This window comes from Aphelocoma coerulescens, chromosome 6 (assembly GCF_041296385.1).
Source record: "Aphelocoma coerulescens isolate FSJ_1873_10779 chromosome 6, UR_Acoe_1.0, whole genome shotgun sequence".
NCBI lineage: Eukaryota > Metazoa > Chordata > Aves > Passeriformes > Corvidae > Aphelocoma > Aphelocoma coerulescens.
In genome coordinates, this window is record NC_091020.1 from 29,194,768 (window position 1) to 29,217,426 (window position 22,659).

At 40.0% G+C, this 22,659-nt stretch overlaps 1 protein-coding gene across 6 annotated transcripts in view; it reads right to left on the reverse strand.

The window, feature by feature from the left end:
* The window catches only part of ABLIM1 (actin binding LIM protein 1), a 193,983-nt gene that overhangs the window by 104,845 nt on the left and 66,479 nt on the right, over positions 1–22,659 (reverse strand). The window contains exon 1 of one of the 6 annotated variants that reach the window (XM_069020078.1): positions 12,958–13,377. The exons of the other annotated variants lie outside the window; for them this stretch is intronic. Coding sequence (XP_068876179.1) covers positions 12,958–12,973 — 16 coding nt within the window. The 5' untranslated portion in view covers positions 12,974–13,377. Of the gene's footprint in view, positions 1–12,957; positions 13,378–22,659 lie in introns of those variants that run through there. 6 annotated transcript variants of the gene reach the window in all.

Below are 22,659 nucleotides of genomic sequence, written 5' to 3' on the forward strand. Positions count from 1 at the left end.
GATTTCATTACGTTTTGCAACTGCACTGTATTGATGTAAACTCAAAGCAACTCTAACAGCTTGAGAGTACTTGTTACTGCATTTTATCTAAACATCTCAAAATAATCCCAGACCTGCAAAGAAATAATTGAAAAGGAGATATAAAAATACCACAACCCAATATTCAAACAAGAAACCAAAGGCATTTTCTGAGCAAAACTAAAGACTTAGTTCACTGTGCAAAGTTGAAAACTGTTCTGTTGAGGTGTTTTCTGTAGAGCAGATCATTGTACGAGGGTTTAAAAACAATTATGTTGTGTTGCATCAGCTAGAAATTAGACCTCAACAAACCTTTCTGAAATGGAAATTACAGCAACTACCCAAAGAGTATGCAGCTGAATAATGAAATAAAGAAAACAATGAAAATAAATACTGCAGCCTTTATTGATGATTCTCTCCCTGAACACAGAACTGTTAGGAAATCAGGCTAAGGGATTCTTAGCTGCAGATTTTTGCTGGCAAGACTCCATGTATCTGCTGCAAGCCAGGAAGTACCTTGGCTTTTTACTGGAAGTCAGAAAAGCTTCTGGGAAACACCTTGCTATGGGAATGCTGCAAGGTGGAGTCACAAAAAATATTTTTAGTTCAGTTCTACTTTAAACTGCAATAAAAAAAGAGCTTCCTCTATTTAAATATGAGGATATGGGCTACTGCTCTTTTAAAAGGGAATTTTTATCATTTTTCCATTTGCACAGATACCTCCACAAATAAACCTGAAGCAAATCTCAGTCAACACTACCCATGCTGTAGAATGTGTAACTTCAAGCTTTGTGCCAGGATACAGAATCTCTATGACTTGTAGCTCCACAGCCTGTGGACTCTGTTGCAGAGCACTGAAAACAGTCTGTGCCCATTGCAGCCTGGGCAGGGGGATTCTCAGAATGTCACAGCTTTGTCCCTTACATCTTAAGAGTGGCCTGACACAGACAGCATGCTCTGAAATGCTTATTTTCAACTGGCTGCTCTGTTTTCTTGGCTGAAGACTGAACAATTAAGGAGAAAAAATAAAGCACAGATGTAATGGTGTGAAACAGTTTTTTGCTAGCCTAGTTTTAAAATTTCCTCACTGCTTTCTGCTTTCAGGAATAAAAGTAAGATGACTGTGCTAGAGATTGCCAAGGCAGTAAACGCAAACAAAGCTTTCTACAAGACAACTCTCTCTCTGCCCTCCTCTGTATTACCTGATATGGCCTTGGAGGCTACTATTTCTTAAACTAATTTACAGGATTTGCAGTTCAAAACTTGAAAGTTTAAAAATAAAATTTCCTCATTATCTGATGCTGCCAAGCAGTTCCACTGTTAATCCAACTGTGCAGCCCCTTGCTTGGGACAGGACAGAGGGAGGCAGGTGGGCATTGTGCACAGGATGACAAGCTGGGAAAAAGTGTGTTCTGGGCTGAGAGAAGCTGGAGAGACACCAAAGATCAAGTTCAAGAATGGAATCTGCCTTATCACTTCCTCTCCATGCTCTGTTGTAAAGAGGGGAGAAGTAATTTTCTCCCATCCTTTGTGTTTCTCTCTGAGATAACTGTCTGTAACCCCTGGTTTGTAAAGCCTGTGTGTCTATAGCCCATACAGTCTCCAAGGATTTCCTCTTTTGTAAAACCCCAGCACAGTGGAGACTTGAGGAGTTGCTGAAATACCTATTTAAAAGAAGAGGTGAAAAATGCAGTGTCATTTTGCTTATCTGCAGACTCAGTTCTTGAATCTCAAATCTATAAGAATCCTATCAGGTAAGGTGACCAAGCAGTGACTGAGACGAAAATCAAACCTCCCAGCTGCCAGGGACTGATAAAGATATTACTGCAGCCATTAGCCACAGGTATCTGACAGGGATCTTCAGGAATTCCAGGAAATCCTGGAAGGAGGCACTCCCATAAAGAGATACTAGTGAGCTGCTTGCCTACACATGTATGAGAAAGCCTAAGGGAAAATCCTAGGCTGTAGATAGCTCATACTACTGCTATTCAAATCAGATCTGAAGAATCATTATAAAGCTTTTTCTTCCTGCAAATTTATCTGTATCACTCCTACAGTGTGCCAGTTTGTCTTAAAACCATTTGTGCTGTCTATAGATATCCAGAGTAGCTATTTTTAAAACAAGGCAGAAAAAAAAAATCTTAAACTTGGTAGCTTTTTGCCGTAATTTTAAAATGTTTTCTTACATTTTCCTAAAAAGTATTATAATTTTCCCCTTACAATTCATCTGCTTCTGAAAACAGCAGATGCAAATGGGACCATGGCAGCAGCTCTTTCTGCAGAAGTCAGTGCTCTGATCGTGGTGATGTGTGGCACTCACACCCACGTGAGAGCACGCTGGGCTGCCCAGTGCACCCAGTGACAGCACAAGGCTCCAGACACTCTCCCCCATTTTACCTCACACTCCTTCTTCTGGCAGGATAGAATTAAGAGCTCAGAAATGGGGAAGCACAGGGAAGAAGGATTACGAGAGAAAGTCATGTAAAGAGGGATATCACAGCCCAAGTCCACTCTGGTTTAGATCCAGAAAGAATTATTGCCAATCCCCCCGTCCTCTGTCTCTGGTCTGACTCTCTACTTCTTCAATAAAGAGAAGATCTAAGATAAACTGACACTTTTCTTATGTGTCCAATTCAATTCTCATCACAACCAATGCTTCTCAGCCTCAGTTCTTCAGCTACAATAAACGAAGTACACCAGAGCTATCTATCTTCAAAATAGCATCTCATGGCCAGATGTGGGGCTGACTACAAGACAGTAATGAACAGACTGGTATCCATTCCCTCCACCCCAGCCTCCATATCTCTTGGCAGGTTCTGCAGCAACTAAAATATTTTCACAAAATGCTAAGCAGAAGATGTGGCACCATGTCCAGCCTAGAAACCAGGTGCGTTGCTTCCTTGAAAAATAGATTTTTCAAAGGAAAAATAACCTATAAAGACATTTACAAGTTTAACTAGTAAATTAGAATGGTAAGCTAGGGTAATTCCTAAAAAAAAAAATTGAGAAAATGTTTTAAGCAAAGATATCAAACTTATTGAATGAAAATAGGATGTAAAGGCTTCAACACCAGAAAGCAAATTTTAAAAATAAAAGATGAAGCATACATTATTTTTGAGGAAAAAAACCAGTATTTAAATACCTTCCTATTTTTAGGTAATATAACCCATGGATAAAGCTAATGCAGCTAACAGGATGAAATATAAAAATTTAGAGATATGAGTGCTAGGTAGAAACCCAAAATATTAGTAACTGTAATTTGAAATCAATGTGAGACAACTCCTACGTTATTTACAAACAAAAATAAAAAGCTTTATGCCACACACACAAATGTGTAAAAAGGCGAGGAAATAATGAGCTTTAAAATACAGCATGAAAAAAATCACATTTGTTTCATAGTTTCAGAACACAAGTGCAAACACGCTCATTTTCTCTGTATTTTCTCTGCTGTTTCCTATCCTACTCCCATCCCTCTTCTGCTATCTAGAGCTTTGATACTGCAATTAATTCCCCACAGAACAGCATGCAAGATTAGGCCCTAAGGCCTCAGCCCTATAAAGATTTATGCATATGAATGGTTCAGTATTAAGTGAAATATTTAACACCAGCACCTGCTTGATCCTGTCTGAAAAGGGATCACCTTCTACAACATACACAAAATAGAACAGTGTAACTGTGATGGTTCTGTGATTAAAAGAAATGTGTTTGGTGGATCCAGTTTTCCAAGCCTTTGATAGGGGCTGAGAGATGAAGAAAATTTGCTCGTGTTTATTTAGGGGTTACATCCTTATCTGGACACACTGAGGATTTCACCACAGATTCCGACAGTCTATAGCCTTAGTGTAAAATTTTCACAGTTTCTTGGTGACAAAGCATGAATCTGACTGGGTAGGCCCTTATGGCTGAACAGGAACCTTGGGATATCCTACTCTTGCTTTGGACCCACCAGGAGCCTGAGCACTTTCTCAGTTTGTCAGGTAGAAACACACCTTAGTGCTAACTCAGATCTGCAGTCCAGTGAAACTGCAGCAGCTTTACTGATGCTCTTCTCAACACAAAAGCATCAGAGCCTATTTAGAAGAGTTTGTCATTCTCTAAAATAGCAGCAAGGAGGAACTTCTGCCATGTCTGTCCACACATGTTTGCCTTTGATCACTTGGCAGGTGAACAAAAGCACATTCTAGAGCATCATCTATACTTAGCAGGAACAAAAGGACTTGACAAAATTATTACATTTATATTTGTTCAAGAAAAGCTATAATCCTTTCAAAGAAGAGTCATTAACAGCTTCTTAACTGAGTATGGTCAGGAGTTGTTTTAAGCTCAAACAGAAAAAGCAATAGGGAGTTTTAAAACTATTTTCAGCAATGAAAAGGCACTATTCTTGCAATGAAGTATGCAGCAAACTAAGACACGCTGAAAAACAGATGATGATCAAACAAATGTTGACTAAGCCAATCCAGTCTTTGAATCAAAACCTGCATTCCTGCATTACTCAACATGATTGTTAACAGATGGATTGCTGATTAGTGGTTAGCAAGTCAAAGGGAAGAAGCACAAAGTGAATTTAGTCTGCCATATTTCTACATTAGTACAGAGTAATTTTTCACATGACAGATCACCATAAAAATTGGGTGATAAAGAGGGAGTGAGCTCAGACTCTCTTATCTGATGTTCTGAGAATGCTTTTCTTGATCTTCATCACATCCACAAAGGTTCTCTGCACTTGGTTCCACAACCAACTTACTGAGGGACAGTATTTCAAGATAACCAACTGACCCTTCGAAACTCCTTTCTGAAGGGCTGGAAGATCATGCTAAACATCTGCTTCTTACACCCAACAGCTGCAAGTCTCTAACATGTAACTGTTTATAAGCCTTGTAAATGGCAGAAAATTCTGAGTTATGCCTTCAACACATCTGACAGACACAAGAGGATCATCCACTATTTCAAAAGAGTGATTTTTTTTCGAACATAGGATAGAGGTAATTAGAAATTCAAGAGCTCCTCAGCATACTCTGAGCAACCATCTCATACCCATCACTTGATGTCTCTGTCTTAAAAAAAATACCACAGAATAGTCTGAGGTGGAAAACAACCACAAAGATCATCAAGTCCAATATCAAAACCTTACTCACAACAATGAATAAAACAGAAATGTCAAATTATTCAGTGCAAATCCTTAAGAATCCTCAAGGCTACATGAAAGCAAGTTGCTGAAGTTAGCAGAAAAAACAATTGCTTTTTCCAGACAACATGGAAATTCTGGCTTACTGATGAGTGGTGGTTACCCATAATAGCACTCGAATGTCTATCAGGCCTCTCAGCCACCCAAACAGCATCCCATGCAGGGATTCCAGCAGTAAACTTGTCACAGTTCCCCTATGCATCCTTTTTTGAGGCTGCATGAGTATTCCATACAGTAAAATGAATTAAATTCCCTTCTGAAGTAAGTCAATATAAAAATGCTAATTTAAAAAATCAATTCCCTCACTGTTTACCCGAGATTATCTGAGGAGGAACACTGACCTACTTAAGTCAGTGGTCTCCCAGATGCTTTCAAAACAGAATCTGTAGTAAAATCTCCCCTCACTTGCCACCAGGAATCTTCACAAGGGTTTTGCACAAGATCCTTGCAGAGACCTGTCCTCAGCCAACCCCTTTAAACCATAGAAGCTCTGTGTCCCGTGCTTAGAAACTCTCCTTCAATCAAGGATCTTATAAATGCCCATCATTCAGTACCACCCTCACTTCTGGCATTTCTAAAGACTGAGCTGCACGGCCTCAGACTAAAACTAGACAGCCACAGAAATGGGCAACATAAGTCTTCACGGGGCTCCTGACTCCCGGGTTAGTTTGCCATGTACAGAGCTGATAAACCAGACATTTCAGAGGCACTGCCCTGTGCTGAATTGCCCATACTGGCACCTAGACCTTTAAAACATTGCAGCATTGGAGTCAGTTTCTGAGGTATGTTATTTCAACAATAAACTGTGCTCCTAAAGACCATCAAGTGTCACCATTATATGGTAAAGGGACTATCACAGGGAAAGCCCTGACCAATACAGTACCCCTAAACATAGCCTGTTCCTCTGGCTAGAACTTTAACTGCTGGATAGCAAATCCTCAAATCCATCAAATCCTGTTTTGATGTACCTTTGGAGAAAAGAAAATACAAATGCAATGGCTTCTTTGAACCCACAAGTAATTCATCAACTCTTGTTCAATCCAGCAGTAATAAGTTCTGCAAGGCTTCATTTCTATTTGGATCACTTCTTTAATTTGATATCATTTTAAGATCCTGCTTCTGAACCAGATCCTCAACTAAACTAAACTAAAGCAAGGTTCCACAATACTGCCATGTAGATTATACTGACGTGTGATACTGGAGTGCTACTAACAGCACTGAGTGGGAATTATGGAGTAACCCACCCTGCTGACACTGTTTATAGAACCTTGCCTATTATTCTCTTGTATAGCATAAGAGCAACAATCTTTCACTTCTGAACAGCTGGCATTAATAGCAGATAATGTACATGATTGATTGACACAAGGCTTCTATCATTGCTGGGTTTATATCATTTTATGATCAGCCCATATAAAATCTGGAATTATTTCTCTCGTTGTATCTTACAGAACAGTGTAGCTAACACACAACACAAAATGACCACCATTAATAAAATACATGATTTATTTTCAAAAACGTCACACAGCCTCCAAAAATTGGGTCCAACTTTGAGACAACACTGAAGCACTTACTTAGCTTTAAATCCCAGTGATTCAATTAGACTCAACAAGACACTCTGCTGAACAGAACAGGCTTAAGACAATGCCTAAGTGTTCTCCTTAGACAGATCCCTAGTGAGCCTGAAAGTTATCCAGGCTCAACGAAGGCAAGGATTAATCATTCTTTTGGGGATACTGACTGTCCTCTAGGTGGAAAACCAATTTTGTTATAAATAATCCTTTTTAAATTAGTTATGGATTGCCCCCAGGAAAAAAAAAAAATCCTGTTCCCTGGCTTCTCCCACCCAAAGGGCACAAGACATTTTGATTACTGGAACTTCATCTTTTCCCATGGCATCCATTAATTTTTCTACAAAAATAATTGACTCTCCTACAGTAGCAGGACAAATTATCATCCTACCTTGCAAATTCTTTTCTACCAAGATTCCTACCTCCCCTTTGGAAAAACATTTCTCTGCCCTAGCTTAATGTATTTTTAAACAATTTTACCATGCCAAGTCTCTATCTATAAAAGCATTGCCTTTTGAATTCTCATCCAAGGGAAGCAACCATACAATTTTTTATTCCACTCAATTGTATTCACCATAACTAGGAGGGCTTTGGTAGTGATGGTGCTGCAGTGGTGACTTGTGTAGGAGGTGGCCAAGGATGGGATTGTGCAGGTCACTGTTGGTCCAACCAGTTCAGCAAATGATAAAACTGACCCATTGCACATCAAAACAGAACCAGAGGACCCCAGAGAACCTCTGCAAAAACATGGACATACCAACAGGTGGTAAAGACTGAAAGGACAAACAGCAGGAGACATGAGAGAGATACCAGAGCACTTCACTGTGCACTGGCACAGGTTGCCCAGAGGAGCTGTGGAGTCTCCCTCACTGGAGATAGTCAAGAACCATCTGGACACAATCCTGTGCCATGTGCTCTAGGATGACCCTGCCTGAGCAGGGAGGTTGGAGCAGATGAGCCACTGTGATTCGTCCCAACCTGACCCACTCTGGGATTGTGAGACACAGGAGACAATGCCAGGAGAGAGAAGACACTAAAGCAGAGGGGAGAGAAACAAAAATTATGCTGGGGCAGGAGGGTCAGCAGGGCAGGAGAAATGCCAAGGCAAAGTAGCTGCCCCAAGAAGAGACTCAGGAGGAGGTACAACTCCAAAGGGACTGTGGCCATGTGGAAATAACTGAGTAAGGAAAAAGGAGCAACACAATGAAAGGAGCAGCAATGGACTGGTACCAGTCTCCTGCACCACCCACGCCTCACCAAGGTACTGAGGATATTGAGTGACAGGGACTGGAGACCAGCAAGGGGAAGGAGAACTCTCCACAGAGAACCTGAGGTGTGTTTCTCTGAGCATGTGTTTGCTTGCTTTTATCTTCAAAACCAGAATCAGTGATAAGAACTTTGTTAATTGTGAGAAAATGAAATTGATTGAACCTCCCCTTCTCGAAACTGGGGTTTTTTTCTCACACCACTCACTGTTTCAGTTGGAGGAAGGGCTGCCTGTACCACCCCCTGAACCCATGAACTCCATGGTCTCAAATTTAATGACTAAACCCTCTAAGCCCTCCCCTCCAGTGAGCTCAATAGCAAAAGTTCTTCCATTTCTCAGTATAAAATATCTGCCATCACATCTTCAGAGAGCTGGCTCCTACACACAGCTGGGATGCAAGGAATGAATTCCATACATTCTCCACTACTGGGAAACATGGGAAGTGGTCAGGCTTGGTAGGACTGCACACTGTGCTTGCCCAACTCTTTGGATATGAGTATTTGTACCCTCATGTGAACTAAGCACTATTTAAAAAAAAAAGTAAAATCTCCAGTAAATATGCAGTGCCTGAGCTGGCACTTCCCCGGTTATTTTTGTTTCTCTCAGTATCAATGCTGCACACCAGAACTGCAATTTGAAACCTAATATTAAAAATAAATTTAGAAAGTACAGAAAAGCAATGCCATAAATGTGCCAATAGAGACATAATTCCTTTACAATTGCGTTGCCTTTAAAAAGTAATAAGATGTTTACAAGATAATCACGTAACACTGGATTTTCTTTTTTTTTTTTGTACAAGTTGAAGTAGTGAAATCACAACACTAAGATTGCCTTGTCAGAGCTGTGAAGCAAGGTAAAAGAAACTCTCTGCTCCAAAGACCTGTAATTCAAATAATCAAGGGAGACAGGAGGAATGTTCTTATCCTCATTTTACAGATTAACACAAGGAGAGATCAAATTACCTCCCCAAGGTCACCTTAAGAGCCTCTAACACAAAACTGTTCTGTTGTTTAGTACTTTAACTACAAGTGGGTTTTTTTTTAACATCTACTACTATGTATATTTTTAAAAAGCCTTTTCTGTGGCTTGTACAAGGCAGCACATGCCCTTAACCAAAAAAAAAAAAAAAAAAAAAAAAAAAAAAAGCCCAAATGCCCAGCCCCAAAAGCAAACTGCAAAGCAGAACCAAATTTGAAACTAAGTAAACTGAAGCAAAAAGAAAACCCCAGTCCTCCCTCTGCCAATGTGTGATTGCATAATCTTGTCATGTGCTCCAAAAGCAACAAACCTGGAGACTTTCCCAGGTCACCTGGGGTTAAAAAGTTCCAAAGTCATGAGTTCAAACCGAGACAACATTTCTTTAACCACCATGACACTGAGACAGTGTTAGGACCCAAGTCCCATTACTCAACATTTTCTTGATTAACACAGGGAATAAATGTTAAGCCTACAAATACACAGAGCACTGGAGACACAAAGTTCCCAAGAGAGAACACCTTGAAATTAGCAGACAGGTACCATTTGTATACTCTTCAAGGAAAATCCCATCTAAAGCAGTTCCATTACAACAAAAGAAAAAGACCAAAAGCTCCTTTGAGGACTCACAACTCTTGGTATTGGCAAATGGAAGAGAAGAAGGTTGGAGCTACTGCAAGCATAAAACCAGTCCTCTTGGTCATAACCTGAAGATGTATCGCTGTCATGCTTTATCAAAAGCAAAATAAAAACAACAGAGGACAAAATCTTTCTACAAGCCTGAACAAGACCATGGGCCAAATGATAGAGGAAATCCGATACCATTTCGGTGACCTGCACCTTCTGCGTGGCTTCCTGGGAAAGCCAGCACCAGTGAACACCTACAGAGAAGTTGTGAGAACATGGAGACATGATCAGGCTCACTGCAACGTGGTACCCAGTAGGTGCCAGCACCTTCCCTTCAGAATCAGTGTAAGAAGAACAGAAATCATTAAGTCTCTGTGCCCCCTTCTTCAATGCAAAAAATCTTCAACCCTCCTTCATCTTTTCTCCTTTTATCCTTCCAAGCATGCAGAAGCATGGCATGAACAGCTACTAATCCACTTTCATAGGTTTGCCCATGGATGATCCTGCCCAAGATCTCATCAGGTACAAAGCTGATTACCAATATGCTTTCACAGACTTGAATGCCAGGACAGCCTTCTCATTAACTACTCAAGAAATCAAGAATCAGGGCAAAATCCTCAGCTCATGTGAACTAATGGGGGCCAAAATGAAGCTGCAACACTTGTATCACACAGAAACCTGGTTTGCAGGCTCACAACCCACACACTGACCTCAACATAGAAGCAGCAAGAATGCAGATTATTCAACATAGGCTTTAAATTGCCAGAGAGAATTAATGACAAGACACACATATGCACATGTAAACTTTCTTTCTGTTAAAGGATACAAAGAGAGAAAGCCGCCCTTGGATGCAGCACAGTGATAATAATTTAGCAGAGTAACTAGATAATAAGGGCTCATAATTGGAAATAGATAAGTAAGTACACAGAGACATGAAAATGTGGTATCAGACATAATTTAGGAAGCGCCGTTTGGTGTCAGCAGAAAACACCCTGGCCTCAGGATTTTTTTTGTGTATGAACTAACCAGGCAGACACAATATGAGCATAATGAAGCATGCTAATTTGCTAAAAACTGTTACCAACCGTTTTGCAATTCAGTGGAGTTGCACTTTTCTAGCTGAAACCAGCCCCTCCAGTGCCTACTTAACATGTCTATGAAATCACACTGGACTGAACTGCATTTTCAGCCTGTTCAAACCATAGTTCAGGCAGTGGCTGGAAGGGAGGGTACCAGCTGTATTGTACTGACTGCATTTTGCAAGAGTGTCACTGTAGAGAGTGACTTTTATAGCAGTAACTCCTGACCTGACTAAAGCAAAGGAGAAAAATAAAAGAAAAATGAACCGAAACAAAACAAAAACCCAAAGAAAAATGAAGCAACAAAAAAAGCCCAGCAAGAAACAGGAAAAAGAAAACTGAGGCAGAAACAAGAGAGTTTAAAAAATTGTTGGGGAAATTATGAAAGCAATAACGTATACAATCAAAATATTTAACAGATACCATCCTTTCTCCCACTGCAGCCATGAGATACAAAATATCAGTAACTGCACTCCAAAACTAGAGAGAGCATTTAGCTATTTTAGTCCATTATCTCTGTGAACAGGAAAAAAAATATTTATCTCCAACGTCAGTATGAACAGCCATTGTAAATAATGCATTAAACTTGGTGGGGAGGGGGAAAGGAAGCAATTTAAACACAAGTCTTTTGCAGATTTTCAACCATTCATTGTCAACTTTTCCTGCCATTCTATGAATTTTTTTGTCTCCCGTTTTTTACAAAAATGATGGGCTTGTTTTAATTTTGTTACAGGTAAATGACAGCTCTCATGGTGTAAGATGCTAAAATTGAATTCACTGAGTATTCCTCAGGTACAGCCCCACGTAACACAGGGAATACAACCAATTGAACATCAGCTGGGGGAGGGGACAGAAACATATAAAAGGACCAACCAACACATGCTACCCATGATTTATGTACACTTCAAGAAAACCAGCAGTCCTGTTTTAAAATGCATCTTAGAAAACAAGCACCAGTTATGATAAACTGAATGATAATACACTTATTTTTCTGAAAAGATGACTGACATAGTTCATTCAAATGATTCTGAAACCTGCACTTTCCAGGATTTGGGGTGAAATTCCTATTTAAACCAACCCTGGTATGGCTTACAGATACTGACTGGGTCATCAGTTCATGACTGACACTATAAAAATAATCCTGTAAATCTGAAATAAGGGATCCCAAACCCACTAAGTAGCCAATAAAATTTATGCTGGGTCACTGCCTTTCATCAACAAAAATTATCAACAGACTGGACAATGGTTATGACTACAGTCCTCCTGATATGAACGACACACTGTGGCAGGCATCTGTCATATATGAGGCATCTGTCCTGCTCTCCTCAATCTAAACACCTGTGAAGGTAATCACACTCACTTTTTATTTACAACATTAAAAAAAGTGTTAGCATGGGTGTTCAGAGCTGCAAAACTGCTCACTCTTACTCAGCATTACTACTTCTTATTTCTGTTTCTTCCCTGGTTTGAATTTACTCCACATTAGTTTTAGAGAGTCCTCAATAGTAAACAACACAGACTCCCCTCTTCACAGAAAAAGAGACTGAGTCTGAATCTATCTGTGATAATGTAATGCCCCCAAACCACATCCAGTACACTCAAATACAACTCAGAATGTATCTCACATCTTAATAATACAATAAATGACACAGACCAGTATTACTGCAAGGAAAGACCCCACAACCATTTCTAAACTCTTTAAACTAGCAAATTCTTCTGTAGGAGTCTTAAAATATTACTTACAGGCAACTGAAACTCATACCTCATTTACTGCTGCAAAATTCAAGCATTTTGCAAAATCTCATATAATCCATTTATCCATTAGAATTTAAAATATGCCCTTTCAAGTCCAGAATTGAGTATATCAATGTTTATCTTTAAAATTTTAAACTAGCTGCCTCAGTGGTCAAAACTACTTGAACTGTAGCAAATACAGGTAAAGAACTGTCAACTTGGTTTAAATCACAGAAGAAAAAAACCAACCAAACATGTACACACAGAAGGGAGCCTGCTGTGCAGACACACTAAATTAGGTGTGTTCCAGATTCTACCCTTATTAAAGCAGGTACAGGGATAACCAATGCAATCCACTGCAGGGTTTCACACACCATTTTTATAGAAAGGAAAACAACTGCCAATCACAGCATGCTCATCTTAAATGTGAAGGTTTAAACCTCAGGTGACTGTGGCTGGCACATTAGCTTTCAGCTCCAGTCTATCAATAAACATAATTACCTTCTTCTTTCACCATGGCAAACAATTTTTCTTCGTAGTGGAAGCAGCAAGAATTAGCTTAAGTAATTTAAACACAATCTCTTTTCCAGTAGTGTTTGGCTGAGGTGGATTTAAAAAAAAAAAAAAAAGAAAAGAAAAAAGGCAGCTTATTCCAGATAATAATCTCCCCTGGTCAGATTTCCCACAAGGTCTGATCAGGTCCGATTGCTCATCACTGTCTCTTTCCTTCTTGTGCCTCTTATCTTCTTCCACTGTGGTCTTTTCCGATGGCTAATGGCAGCTCATCCCCTGCCCGTGATTTCTGCCCCTTGTGTTGAAAGAACCAGCTACAGCTGCCGCTGGGGAACAAATGCTGGATTCCAGCGTCCCTCATCTCCTGCCCCTGACACCACCTTGCATTCCTCTGCCCTCGCACAGCCGAGCTGCCGCTGTAATTTGCTCCCGAATGACTGGCAAGAGGCTGCAAGGGAGATGTGAGGGAGAGCAGGAGAGCTGTTCCAACGCACACACGAAGATAAAGTGGTATTTATGAGTTTCCTATTATTTTATTTACTCAAACTGAGCCAGGATCAAGAGGGGAAACAAAGATGAGCACAGGCAAATGCTGAGGCAGGCTGCAGCACAGTGGCTTTTCTGTGGTGAGCAGTTTATCCACTCCCGGATTTAGCTTTAAAGCAATTACTAGACCACAAAACATGCTAATAAATGGTCTCTCAATGCCTACTGACCATAGAACAGATGAGAGTAACATACAGTCTGTGGAAGATGGGAACACCTATCTATTCTCTACTTCCAACAACAATAAAAATAATAAAAATGAGAACTGCCACTGCTCAGTGAGCACCTGGGTTCTGAAGCATAGCCAGGCAGTGCCACAGACAAATTTTTGCTGTGGTTCAAAGTTAAGTGCTGTATTCTGCAAAACCAAATAATTCTAAATTATAACTCCTCCTAAGGTGTTCCTTTGCAGATGATAGCCACAGGTACTCATGGAACCGAGAAGACAAAAGATGGAAGTGTATTGAAACAGCAGCACTGATACGGGAATTTCACCCCCCAACACATCCCCAAGAAGACAAAGCACCAGTGTTGAATCTGGGCATCAAACTGACCTTCCAATTTATGGTTTTCCAGGCATTAAACTCTACTGAGAAAGGACTGGTCAATAAACTAATGCTGAAAAACAAACAAACCAACCCTTCAGAATATTGTCAAGTCTCATCATCATACAGCAAGGTTCTGCCTTCTATTAAAAGATGCAGGTCAGAGTCAGGAGAAACAAAGCTTTTCTTTTACAAGCATACTTTTATTCCCAGTTATGAAGAAAAGATTGGAAATATGACTAATCAAAATCCTGAATACCCCTTAAAAGCCACAAATAAATACAAAATGACACATACGTAACTGTCAGCATCAAGATTTTGGAGAACCTCTATCACTACTACTATTACTTAATTCCTCATTTTAGCTAGCCACCAGTGACTTCCCCAAACTAAACCTATGTCATTCATGCCTTTGCCTAGAGAGTAAATTTTAGTATTTGTGGTTTAAAGGCAGAGAAAATGGCAAATGGAAATGAACTGACTTGTCAAAGACAGAGGTGATCTCAGCAGCAGAGAACTGGGTCAAATATAAATATATTCTGGGCTAAATTATGGACAGATTCATTGAGCAAAAGCTTCAACTTGACCACAGCTCAGTGCAAAATGTGCTCTATGTTATATGATGGAAGTGAAATTACATTAATACTGCACCCTACATTTACAGTGCTCACACCTCCACAAGGGAATTCCTTCTCCATGCTACTCTATGTAGGGAGAGAGATATTAATGTAAAGAAACAAGCTGTAGGCATCAGCCAGACAGAGCAGCAGATGGCTGATACCTGCTGCAAAAAAAATCAGACCACGCACACAGTGTTAAAAATATTTGCAGTAAATAAATTCTAGATGTTTTGTACAAATGCCACCCAGAATAACAGGAATAAATTAAACAAGTCAGTCTGCCTCATCCGTAAGGTATCTCTTATTCAGTGACATTCTTCAATAAATAAATCACTAAGAGAGTGAGAGAGAGAGAGCACCAGAGATACAGGCAAATGCATGGAAAAAAATAGTTATTCTATTCTGACAAATCTAGGCTGGCTTTCTATTGTTAGCAGTCCAACGTGTAAGAGCAGCACAGCACAGGCAGTCTGACATTCTTGCTTCTATGACTCAGTGTGTTACTATTAATAGCATTTGAGGCTCAAGTGGGGAGCTGGGCTGAACCCCACCAACACGGAGGCATAAGCCATTACGTCACATTTCTGACACATCAGAGATGTCAGGTTGTAACTCAGCCTGGCCGTGTTCTTTTTCAAGCTGTATTTTGTAAACAGTTAGGGGACAGCCTCCTGAAAGAGGCACATCTGACCTTCATTCATAAATATTTGATTGGATGTGCAGAGTGTGCCTATGGACACATACCCAGGGATGCTGTTAACCCCTTCCTGTGATCCTCAGACACTCTCAAAAGGCTTGCAATGATGATCATTCACTTTTTTGTTCCAGCAGCTGCTGACACAGAAGCTGCTTGTTGGTATGTGGACTTTCTGTTCTCTGAGTACATTCCTCCATTTTTCACATGTGCTAGAGATTAGCACTGCTGTATCTCACATCGTTCAGCCAGGAGAGCTGCAGTGGTAGACTACAGCAGCATGCACATAAAATGAAATTTAAAAATACAAGCTGCAGTAAATTATGCTGGAGATTTAGGAGTCAAATATAATCTACTCCAGAGTAAAGACATATGAAGAGGAGACCTTAGTATTGTGAATAAAATCTCTTTACACCAGGATGTTTTTGGGTTTTAATCTCATTGTCTTAAGGCTAAAATTTTTACCTTGCTGTACAACTCAGAATCTACTCAGATATCCTAAACTAGAGATGAAAAAGGAATAGATAGCATTCTAGAAATAATCCCCTGGCACTTACTGTTACTTAGAAGTGCCTATTTCAATGGAAAGCAAAATAACTTTTTTTTTAAATACCTTTTGCGCTGTACAAGCTAAATAGAGTCTCCCTTGAGCACAGCGTGGGTGGAAGAGTCACAAAGAGTACACTACAGCTAAACAACATGCTCATGTTGCTGTCATTTGCTGGTGAAAAATATCTTGTACATTCAGTGAGAGGCATGAGAGCCATATGGAGATCACTCCACAAGGGGAAAGAGTTAAACCAATTTGTTTTGCTTTTTATTATACCTTGATAATATTGAAAAAGTATGAGTAAGATACTAAGCAGTTCAGCTATGATTTAAGGTTTGTTATTCTCATTTTAAAAGCTGGTGTTCATATTTTTATCTTGCATTCATTCTTCACAGATGAGATCATGGCTTAGAAGTATCAGCACACAGTTTTTGTACAATTTCTTCAAAACTGACTGATATCTCCTGTTCATAAAGAAATGAGGGGAAAAGGCAGGTAGAAAACAGAAAAGGAAAGGGGAGAAGTTGCTCCATTAAATAATATCCAAGAAAATATAATCTGTTTAATGTCCTTGCTTCCAGCAAAAAGCCTGGAACAAACAGTTTTGACAAGAAAGGCTGCTCCAGGCTTCCATAGCTCAACCAGTGTCCAGCCTAGGTCAATTGAGAACCATCACTTCTGTGAAGTCTCAATTACAGCATTTTGCAAAATGCTCCCTTCTCCAGGAAGGAAATGCCACTCTCTCGTGACCTGCTCTAATTGTTATCCTGACTTAACCGTGCCAGCTCAGACAAAAACCAATAATGTCAATATGGGATTTCTTGCAAAAGCCCTGTAACCCAGCAGTGGTCCCAGTGCCCTAATGGGCAAGCCTACAGATCCCAGTTTCAGCATTCTCAAAAGCTACATATTAAGTATTTCCTGGCTTCTGTTTCTCCTGGCCACACCCTCCTCCAGCAACCTGATGTCTCCCTCAGCCACTCAGACAGCTGGCCCATTTTCCATCTTTTGGAATCAGCTTGAGCAGCAGTGCTCCTGCAGGATTGCAGCAAAGAACCAGGCAGGCAGCTGACTGGGAAAGCTGATGGTGCTGGTGGAGTTCTCCAGATCCACCAGACTCAGTGAGCAGAATTCAGGCAGTACCTGACAGAACTGTTCCCCACACCAGGCGTACCCCGAGTCTTCTAAGCCTGCAGGAGAAGTTCTTCTGTAAGTCATCCTCGAGCCTTTCCGGCCCTCCACACAGTTTTCGCTCTGTAACAACTTCATCCTGCAGCTTGTGCAATGGTCTGAGGCTGCCAAGCCCTCCTCACCCTCACCCGTCCCCACACTGCCCTGTGTGGAACCAGCAGGAAGTTACAGAGCTGAGAAGGCCCCACAGATTGACCTCCCCACCACAGACCCTCTACATTGCCCTATCACAAGTTTTAAACAGTCTAGAGGAATATGGTTCTTTCTCAGCACATACTATGGTCCTGCCATCCTACACCTTGGGATCACATTGTCCCTATCGATAAGATTGATCTTCAAGCAAATAATGCCTGATGGCCTGGATTCTAACCACTACCTTTCTGCTGTGCTGGGCTTTTCCTTGTACCTGGGTCATGCCATTTTCAACACCATCAGTCAGTAATATTGATGTTTAAAATCACATCATCTTTCTTTCAGAGTAAACAAAATTAAAATTCAGCAAATACATCAATCACATGATTCAGTAAAATGCATAGTGTAATCGTTCTGATTTGCCAGGATTTGGGGGTTTAGTGCTTTTTTTAGAAATAGAATAATTTTGTACTCTTTCAAATCAGACTCCTCAGGAATAAAACATTTGTGAGGTTGTGATCTATTAAGAGGTCTGGATCTCTTAAAACAAAAATCTGATTTTCTGAGATTCTTGAAAGCAGGATTTTCTTAATAGGCTGCTATTATGTAGAACAGTAATAGTCTGCAAAATACACGGAAATAGTAAAACTAAAGTCTAATCTGTTGCAAAACAAAACAAGAAACGAGCATACTTGTCTTTGTTCTAAATAATAAGAAACTTAACACAAACAGTTGTAAAAAAGCACCTGAAACCTTCACATTATCTTTAGAAACAGATGAGAAAAAATGGTGACATTATACTGCTTTGCCAGTATATATAACATAATATACTCCAAAAATATGCAAACGGATAAATCTTCTGACTGCAGGTATGTATAAACATTTATCTCTGAATATACATTTATGTTATTGATGTAACAACTGGCTTCCAAACAGCTTGTGCTATTGCTAATGCTCAGAAAGAAGATCATGCTTTGTTCACACCTGTGTGAACTTTTACAGTATGCAGACATAGCTGGAATTAAATTGAGATGTGGCACAGTAAGATGAGTACAGACAGTAGTTTAAACTTTGTAATTTTTTTAAAACTACCATATAAAATCATCACTATTCACCTGCTATAAACTGAACTTATTGAGCTAAATCATTATCACAACCAATACTGTTGCTGATAAAAATATTATACCTTCACTGACAGTCACCACAGTTACTGCTGAAAATTGCACGAAGGCAGGAATCCCCAACAGGAAAGCACACATGAAAGTGTCATCCTTTACTGTGCATGTCTAAGGTTAAGGAGATTTGATATTGAAAATCCACTTCAGAATTGGATTAACCATGCAGAATAAACCCCACAGCCTGTCTTGGGATTTTTTGGCTCAGTGAAATCAGCAGGAATGCTGTAAAGACTCTCTAGTCTTAAGAACTTCTCCCTGAGAGGTCCATGCAACACCAAATCGAAGCAGCTTCCTGCCAATCAGTTAATTTGCAGAGTAAAGCAACAAGTTCTTTGTTTTGCAGTGCTGAGAGATGTGACAGCCTCTCCACTAAGCACTAACCTTTAGTGTTTGCCTCAACAATATGACATCCAGCAAAGCAGGCCACAAGTCCATGGTGCCTTGGGATGAGGCAACCCACCATGTGGGCATTGGAGACATACCACCCTTACATCAATTGTCACTGTGCCAAATGACAAATTCCTCCTCTTCTGATTCCAGACGAAACCATAAATAGGACTCTCAAAAGATGCACCTGAATCTGCCCTGCAGATGTATCTCTCTCAATAAGGATTTGCCAGTCCAGTGTCCTATCAAATGAACCACAAAGGACCTCAGAGAAAACTGAAAAGATGCTATCTAAGTAAATACAATTTGGCTATGTAGTGTAATATTAATATATTCCAACAAAATTTTACACCAAATAAATTTTTATCACCTTACTCCAGCTTCTGGAATTTTTCCATTTGTGGCTGTGATTCTGTCTGCTAGCTAGGGAGGTCACTTGTTTCAGCATGGAAAAACTTTACATATTTGAACTTTTCTCTTAAATTATTTATTGCCATTTCAATAGTAGGATCATCATAAAAGTATTAAGCAGACATACAACAAATTGAGAGTATGCATAACTGATTCTAACTTCTGCACCAACTGGAATTTCTAAAAGATAACTATAAAAGCTGTTTTGCTGCTGCTTCATAGGAAAGAGTCACATATTTTAAAGACGAGTTTGCCAACTTAAAAAATAAACAATATTGCATCTTGCAAGTACTGATGTATACAGATAAGGTAGTATGATTTGTGGTTTTTGCATTTTACAGTTTAATGTTTCCATGTTTTACATTGAAAACTCCACAGACAGCTGCACCATCTAATTCACATGGTAACAAATCAGTGATGAGCATCCCCTGGTCCCACATGTTTCTGCATCCCACCATAAAGACTCACTCTTTAAAGGAAAATAACCAAAAAAATTTAGAGCAGGATAACACAAAAACTGTAATCACAATTATCCATTTAATATTTTCTTTTCCTCTCAGCTGCCCTGTGTCTGCATGACCTGGGTGAAGAACATTCCTGATTCCCTTTCCTTGCTCCTCCCATTAACTATTTGACCACAGAGATCTACCAAGCGTCTCAAACTAAGAGCCACTTTTAAGATCTCTGTATACAAAGAGACAACCCCACCTCTCAGGCATGAAGGAGAAGAAGGAGCCAACAGCCATTAGCATTCATCTTTTCCTCAACCCATGCATGAGGGATGTATGGGAGCGCATTAAGCAAGGGAAGCCAGATACCAAGCCTCTCTCCCACTCCTATTCCACTCCCTCCATGCTGCAAAGTCAAAGCTGCAGTGAGTGAGAATGGACATTTCCTACACCTTTCTCTCTGCTCAGAAATTTTGCCACAATTTCACCTTTTGGATAAGCAGAGCAAGACCAAGGTACAGCTTTCAGATGAGAAAAAACGATTTCCACCTCTTTTTCCCACCCCAGTGCCACCAGTGTTTTATCCACTGTCAGAAAGCCTAGAACTTCTTCAGCTTGGAGGCAGCTTCCATTTCAGATTGACTTGAATCTGTCCTGCATGCAAGAGGCCGTGTCAGCTCTGAGCACCCCAGACCACAGGAGGAGGGCACCCCTCTCTCCTGCCCCTTGCAGATCTGGAGGGGAGCCACCCCTGCTGTCCTGCTGCAACCCTGCCCAGGAAGGGGAGGGCACTTCTCTCTGGGTTGGTTGATTAAAATACCAAGGTTATGCAACTGCAGATGACGGACACAAGAGAGGAAGTCTCCATCAGATACAGAACAAAAGCAGGACTCCCTGTAAACAACACAGGGGAAGTAGCCAAAATGTGCCCTTTCCAGCCAGAGCACCCATTGGCATTATGGAGTTACAGAGCAGGGGAGATCTTTGCCTCAATATCCCTTACAACCTTCACACTGCTGCTATTGCCAATTTACACACCACAGAGGAAATGACAACATTTTCATTATTTCTTTGAATTTACAGCTGATTTAGCTCATCTTTCTTGCTAGCGCCTATTAACAGTAGGAACTGCAATTTCATTCTTGTTTATTGGATTACAGATAACAAAGAATTTAGGAGAAGGAGCAGGGAACCCTACAGAGGTGAATTCAGTTGTTCTAAATGATGCTACCTTAATGCAGATTAATGCTAAACCACTGATTTGCTACTGAGCCAATTAGCTTAGATTGATCTGAACATTGACAACCACTTGCCAGAATTCTGAAACAGGAAGCCAAGGGCTATGAAACCGTTAATTGTTCTAATACTTTAAGTAAAAATGTGGCAGTGACTAAATTACAGTAGAGATATTGAAAATGGGCTGAACTGATCCTAACTGATTACTTCTTCATTTTACATTTCATTAAAAACCAAAAAATCAAGCTAACTGTTCATACTTTGAGAACCAAAGATTATTACGAGCTAACACATGAAGTTTCAGCTATATTTCTTACTCAACACAAAACCACTACTCAGTATCTTCCACAAGGATACTTCTCTCTGCTTCTCAGGACAATACAAAAAACATCTCCATTTGAGAATCCCTTACTCAGCTGAAGATTGTCTAAATCCCTCAATTATCACCACTCTTCTAGATTGAGCAAACCTAATTCCATTAATCTTTTCTCATAAAGCTTTTGTCCTAATACCATTCCCACTGCCTTCTACTAATTTCCCTCACGATTTATCAGTATTTTTCAAAAATACAATGTCCAAAGCTAGAGACAATATCCAGCAGAGTTCTCCTCAGTAACAGGAACAGAGAAAAATTATCCAGATGCTGTATGTATCTCCTGCTAACATATCCCAGAAAAAGAATGGCAGCAGTATTATACAATCTATATTTACATTATAGTAAGTATCATTATTCTCCTTGTGCTTTTCAGGATCAGTGTGTATTATTTCCCACTTCTTATCTGTGCAAGTCCAGACTTCACACTTCTAGACTCTGAAATTCAACTGCATAATTTCAAATCATATAACTGACTTACCAGGACTATTCTGATTTAAGACATTGTCTTGCAGAAGAATGAAATAATGCTTCTAAACTTGGATTACCACAAATTTTAAAAGTATGCTCCCTATTAAATCTTTAAAAAATATATATAGGGACTGAGGCCAGCAGAGATTGCTCACTTGAAGGAACCAATTTGAAAAGCTATCAAAAGGAAGATTTACCTTATCTGAAGGACAGGAGCAGTCTGATCAGCACCTCTCAGCATCTAAGGAGTACCACCTACTACAATCCAAAGAGAACCTGGATTTTTCTCTCTCCTATCACCACTTGCCACATTTGAGATTGCTTAGCTTTGGACACTTGGTAAGTTTACACAGCACCATTAAAATCCTATGGCTGTAAGCCACATCAAGCATCCATTCTGTGAGGAGCTACTACAAACACCATTAGCAGGTAAGACCCAAGATTAAAATAGGCATTATTTTTTTTTCCATTTTTCCTTCTTTCTGTCCAAATAACAGCAGGGATTGGTGTTAAAGAAACTGCAGCCTTCAGGGTGATCTTGGGCACTCCTGGGTAGTAAGAATGGAAAATGGCAATGGGATACAAAGAGGTTGCTTCCCTAACTGGAAGCTCTACCTTTCTTGCCACAGCACAGCAAGAAAACCTTACTAATGCAAAGAAGCTGATGTGTGGGAACTTAGATGTAAAACAGTGGGCAAGAGTTCAACTGTTTTATGCTGCAGCTAGTATTTTACAACTGGACCTTTCATTTCAAATCTGCAAAGCCCATTCCTCTCGAGAAGACTCTACCTCTGTGTCTTCCCTCACATCACCATGTTGATCTCTTGGACTCCTCCTCGCTGCAAACATACACACAGAAAAATCAGACCTTTTTTTTCCTCAGAACTCCACTTCTCATAGAATAAAA